Here is a 6433-nt window from a genome sequence, read left to right as displayed (position 1 = left end):
TTCTTCCCAACTCAGTTTGAAATCTAAGAACAGTCATAAGCATATTGTTCTGAGACCGTAACCCATAATTGCCTACTATTGTCTACTTTCTACGCCTTCCACGAAACCACAGTGACACCATCTTCTCTGCATGAGAATGATCTTTTTCAACTCATTTTTATGCAATGTTTGTTTTGCACTTTCTGCAGCGCTGATAAAGAAAACAAGAAGAGATTTATCTGTTAAATTTACTGTAGCACCACGTTTAACAAGGTGTCCTGGCAGCAGAGGTTGGAATAGCAGTCATGATTGGGAGGAAGAGGCCACGTTTGTTTGTGTTCATTTCTCTATACTGTACGTATGGATGTGATGTCCTTTCTCCCTGCTCTCTATATTGGCAGGCCCTGAGGGGAGGGGAGTGACCTGAAATCAATATCTCTTGGACTCTGTTTATTGTTGTCACCCCCGCCTACGCTTTCACCACGCCTCCTAACGCATGATTAAACCTCACAGCATCACAGACACACTAGGAAGCCTTCCCTTTTAATTAAAGCGAGCCAAGTAATGCAATGTGAACCGTGCCTCAAAGAGAACTGCATCAACATGCTTTGTAAGGGCCTTCATCAATAATGTCTGTGCTGTCAGGGGGCATCAGAGAGGACCATTAAGAGACAGTGAGAGGTGTATGCTTGTGGATAACCAGACAGGAGAGGAGCAGGGAAGAGGAGAGGAGGAGGGGGGGAACAGCCTCGACGGGATCTGCAAGGAGTAACCTCGATGCCAAGTCTCACAAATCACTGACCTTTGACCCTATGGTGAGGTCACGTCTGGTCACTCTCTCCTCCATTATCTCCCACTGATCCACAGCAATCTTCTACTGTATTTCATCAGATCATTCTCTGTCTCAAAACAAGGGGCTATTAAAAAATGCCAATATCATCACGGTCATCAAGAATCAGTTAGGCTATATGAAGTGTCTCAATAGGTATAATGAAGTGGTGTTATTGTGTTGGGTGCTTTAATAATAAAACATATTTGATTCCACCGTGGTGGAGATCCATGCCTCTGAAGATCCCTGCCTCTATGCTGCAGCAGTGTTGTTTGATGGAGTCCTTCACAGTGGCTGGGTTTGTGAGCCTTGCCGAATTGTGACTTGGCGGATGTAGAAAGAGGGGAGGGTGAGGGGAGTGGTGTGTGTATGTGTGTGTGTGGGGGGGGGGGGGGGGGCTGTGTTTTCTGCCTTTTTTAAATGGTGCAGGAGGCTCGGGGGCTCGAGGGGGGGGGGGGCTGTTACTCCCATACTCACTGCAAAATAACGCATAATGCTAACGCAAACCAGAATATAAATAAATAAAGTCACTATTACTATTCAACTACAATACAGTTTTGATGTTTTGCATGACTGGCTAATCTTCTGCATTAAAGGGGTAGTTCAGATTTCTGGACATAAAGCCTCATTTACGACTTACCCATAATGTTGTTGATTGATGGAGAACATGTTCAGCTGATTCCATGCTGTCTCTCGTTTGGGCGTTAGCAATCGAACCGAAATGGCTAGCATTCAAAGAAAACTCACTTAAAAACACTCCAAACAAGTAAGGATCTCCAGATAAACTAAACTCCTCATCAAAGTCAGACATATCTCTTTGTTGTTGTGAAGACAATAGTACCGGCTAGTTACATATCGCCCCGCCTCCCTTACAGAGAATATATAGGTCTGAACAAACGAATGGGTTCAACGATAGTCGGACTTCAAAAATTATAGACTAAAAACTCAAATGAGCCCCAGAAAGATTGTCCTCATATTTCATAGTTGATTTGGGTGCACTGTGAAGTGTTTAAGTGAGTTTTCTTTGAATGCTAGCCGTTTCTACTGCATTAGCACTAGAAACACTGGAATGAGAGACAGCATGGAATCAGCTGAAAATGTTCTGCATAAATCAACAACATGATGGGTAAGTCATACTGTAAATGACGCACAATGTCCAAAATTCTGAGCTGCCCCTTTAATTTGTGAATGTGAAACAATTTGATATTAATGGCGTAATCAATCAGTATGTATCTGGCCATTCATACCATGCAACTTCCCCCAAAACCACCAGCTTGATGTAGGCCTATTCAATGCATTTGCTGTCACTTCAGAGGCTACAAAACAATTATGAAAAAGCTTATGCTGTACCTACTCATATCAATTACACTATGCATTAGTTAGTCCTTATATCATTCATTTTGAACTGACTTAACATTTTAAAATGTATATATTTATTTATAAATTGTATAAGATAGTGTATATTTATGATATTAGTTTATTGTCACGTAGAGCAAAGTATTTAATTATGCAATTATGCCGCATCTCACATCATTAGAACAATTATCTCAGAGCGTAATACGCGTTCCCTTTAAAAGTCCCAAACTGCAGAGACCGTGAGCAGCGGCTCAGTGCGGGCAGAGAGCGGGATGCTCTCGCCCCTCATCAGCACCACCTCCAGATGCACTCTCTTTGTATGCACGGCGCTGCCCGACTGCAGCCCGGACTGAGCTGCATGTGCAGCCTAATGGTAACTGGTGATCAGTAAGTGAGATAAGAGACCAAATAAATCCCCCTCTTGTCCTCGGTTAAACAAGAGAACAGGGCGGAAGGGACCCCTGGGTCTGATTCCAGTGCTAGCGCTGAGGAATTGCGTAAGCTGGTTCACTTAGACTTCTACCCAGGGTGATTCTCGCATGCGTGTCGCTCCAATTCAGTGTTTGAGGATGATGATCTCTTTACAGTGCAAGGAGACTGCAGAACTGTTATGTGTGTCCTCAAAACTGTGGACTGTAGCCTACTTCAGATACTCTGCGGGAGCATGTCTGAGTTATTTATGTTATTTGCAGTTACGCTAAATTGGAATCATATAGGCATTTAACAGACGCACTGAGGGGGGGAAAGGTGGTTAAGGTTGTATGATTAATGATGAATGATTATGATTAATTTTAAACCATTGTCAATGAATGCATTATACGTCCATGCGTTCACGCGCACACTAGTGATGAGTCATAATAACTCACATGAGTGCAGCCACATTTAGTAGGTCTCTGATTAAGTGACAATAATGTTTGTGAAACTCACTGGTGCTCAGATTACATCACATAACCCCGGGCTAACTAGTGACTTCTATGGTCTGAGAGTTTCCTTTAGCATTGTTGACTCTTTAGCATCTACCTCCCTTCTTTGTAGATGTTGCCTCTATAGTAGCACCCATAGACTCAGGACAATTAGGCTACCTTTGCGGCTCCGTTACAGGCGGTAAACGTCATTCAGCTATAGGGACACGGGAGGCGGATGTTTTTTGCTGATCTTAGCACCTTTGGATATTGAGGGAAGCTCGCACCAGGTCCTGTACCTCTCTCTCCCTCCCCGCCTTTTTAGTAGCCTAATCGCCATACACGACAACCTGCCGCGAGGGACGGAGTCTGGGCGGGGGGACGGGAGGACACACCCGCATACTGTACCGCTCGGAACGCCGGTGCGTCGCGCATGATGCTGCAGATGAAGATCTGATTAACTGTCCGGAATTGGAAAGAGATTGTTTTTTTCTTCAACGGGATTTAAAGCCATCGGAGTAATCATTGTCCGGGCTATTCGCCCATCGCATCAAGTAGCCCGTCCAATGGGAACAGCTTCTGAAAGCCAGCTTTGGAATAAGGTGTCTGTTGGTATGTAGTCTTAGATGAAATACACATATTTTCCCACATTTTCTCTGCGTTTCATGAACTGAAATCGAATGAAATATAGGTTATTACTTCCCAGTTCATGTTGATGAATAAACAAGTGATAATCGTACTTGATTAGGCCTATTTATCAGTTTTGTAGAAAGCATGTTAGACCAGAGATCGTCTATTTATCTTGAATCCTATTTCGTTCTGCGGCTGAATAATTTATTGATGTTTTGTGAATATTTCAGAGACAGGAACCATTCGAGAATGCAGACTGCAAATGTCCCAACAAAACTAATCTGAAGTGAATTAATTTCAGTGACAGAGGCTTTCTTGACACTTTGCAGACCGGAACATTCTCACCGTTCTGTTCCGGTCCTGGAGCGGTTGTCTGTAGTGGTCTCAATAGGGGACGTCTGTATGGTTTTGGTGCCCACTGCATCCCTGTATCCATGCTTGATTTCACTGCAGGAGGTTCAGATGCAGTCAGATGATATCCCATGGCAATGAATTGCAGGAGCATTCGCAATGATTTTTCAAGCTGTTGAACTTTGAAACTTGCATAAATCTTTTTCACTGAGACTACATTGAGCAGTGGAGGTACATACTGTAGGCTACATGCTATAATCTCCTGAGGGCAAATTTTACAAGTTTTTAAAGTTTAGTCGCTAATTGTTTTACTTGAGTTTTTACTGCTGACACATATTATAACCTAGGCTCCAAACACTCTTAGAAGTAAGTTCTTACACATAGCATCTTTAACAGTTTGCTCAGTTACATTATATCAAAATTGCTTGTTGAAAACCTGCCTGACATGCCCATCGCTCTCTTCTCTCCCACGCAAGCCAGATCCTAGGTGACATCCTGTGGCCCACCGGCCTCTACGACGTTGAGCCCCCTCCCTCTCCTCACCCCCCTCCCTGCTGTCCCCCGGGTTGCAGGACCTCGCAGCCCAATTGAACAGGGCAGGCCTCTCCCCCATCCCCCACCCTGCAGAATGACCGTGGCCGCCGGCGACCCCTCCGACGAGGCTGCCGCCCGCCCAGGACAGGAGTATGACCCAGAGGCCGACCACGAGTGCTGCGAGAGAGTGGTCATCAACATCTCCGGCCTGCGCTTCGAGACGCAGCTCAAAACCCTCTCCCAGTTCCCAGAGACCCTGCTGGGGGACCCCAAGAAGAGGATGCGCTACTTCGACCCGCTGAGGAACGAGTACTTCTTCGACAGGAACAGGCTGAGCTTCGACGCCATTCTCTACTACTACCAGTCGGGCGGGCGGCTACGGCGGCCCGTCAACGTCACGCTCGACATCTTCTCGGAGGAGATCCGCTTCTACGAGCTCGGAGACGAAGCCATCGAGATGTTCCGGGAGGACGAGGGTTTCATCAAGGAGGAGGAGCGCCCGTTGCCCGACAACGAGTTCCAGAGACAAGTGTGGCTGCTGTTCGAGTACCCCGAGAGCTCGGGCCCCGCGCGCATCATCGCCATCATCTCCGTCATGGTCATCCTCATCTCCATCGTCAGCTTCTGCCTGGAGACCCTGCCCATCTTCCGCAACGACGAGGACGAGATGCACAGGATCTTAATGCCCGACGGCAACTACACCATCATCTACACCTCCACCTACTTCACCGACCCCTTCTTCATCCTGGAGACACTCTGCATCATCTGGTTCTCCTTTGAGTTCCTGGTGCGCTTCTTCGCCTGCCCCAGCAAGGCAGGGTTTTTCGGGAACATCATGAACATCATTGACATCGTGGCTATCATCCCCTACTTCATCACCCTGGGCACGGAGCTGGCCGACAGGCCGGAGGATGGGCAGGCGGGCCAGCAAGCCATGTCCTTAGCCATCCTCAGGGTCATCCGTCTGGTCAGAGTCTTCCGTATATTCAAGCTCTCCCGTCACTCCAAGGGGCTCCAGATCCTGGGCCAGACCCTGAAGGCCAGCATGAGGGAGCTGGGACTGCTCATCTTCTTCCTCTTCATAGGAGTGATCCTCTTCTCCAGCGCCGTCTACTTCGCCGAAGCGGACGAGCCCGAGTCGCAGTTCGAGAGCATCCCGGACGCCTTCTGGTGGGCCGTGGTCTCCATGACGACCGTCGGCTACGGCGACATGGTCCCGACCACCATCGGCGGGAAGATCGTGGGATCGCTGTGCGCCATTGCCGGCGTGCTGACCATCGCCCTGCCCGTGCCCGTCATCGTCTCCAACTTCAACTACTTCTACCACCGCGAGACGGAGGGCGAGGAGCAGGCGCAGTACCTGCAGGTCAATGTCCCCAAAGCGGACTCCAATGAGGAGCTGAAGAAGAGCAGGAGCGGCTCCTCCGTCAGCAAATCAGACTACATGGAGATCCAGGAGGCGGGGAATAACAGCAACGAGGACTTCCAGGAGGAGAACCTGAAGGCTGCCAACTGCACGCTGGCCAATACGAACTATGTCAACATCACTAAGATGCTCACAGACGTGTAGTCGTCTGGCCGATCTCCCCCCTCGGGGTGGGGCTGGCTGGAAAGATACGACGGGATTGGACGGCGTTCAGCCTCCCGTCTCCGATGGTGCTGGAATATCAAGGCAATAGATTCAGGACAGGACTCGCCGATTAAAGCGAGGAGACACAACAGAGACCGTGTGCTGACCCCACTTCCCCAACCCCACAATCCAATGCTCTTTTCGTTCCTCGCCCCCCTCGTCCTCAAACTTGGCTCTTTTTTTTTACCATCAATCTTACAATCCAAATTTTGCATTTGATGT

At 48.0% G+C, this 6433-nt stretch overlaps 1 protein-coding gene across 1 annotated transcript; it reads left to right on the top strand.

Moving 5' to 3' along the window:
• Positions 1 to 4675: 4675 nt before the first annotated feature.
• Positions 4676 to 6151, top strand: LOC311311558 (potassium voltage-gated channel subfamily A member 2; the record flags this gene model as incomplete). The annotated part of the gene is made up of 1 exon (XM_084441308.1): positions 4676 to 6151. One exon carries the CDS (start codon positions 4676 to 4678, stop codon positions 6149 to 6151), a length of 1476 nt encoding a protein of 491 aa, XP_084297434.1.
• Positions 6152 to 6433: the final 282 nt, after the last annotated feature.

This window comes from Borostomias antarcticus (genome assembly GCF_949987555.1).
Source record: "Borostomias antarcticus genome assembly, chromosome: 7".
NCBI classification, from domain to species: domain Eukaryota; kingdom Metazoa; phylum Chordata; class Actinopteri; order Stomiiformes; family Stomiidae; genus Borostomias; species Borostomias antarcticus.
The sequence above is the reverse complement of the archived record's forward strand: the minus strand, read 5'-3'. Positions and strand labels throughout refer to the sequence as shown.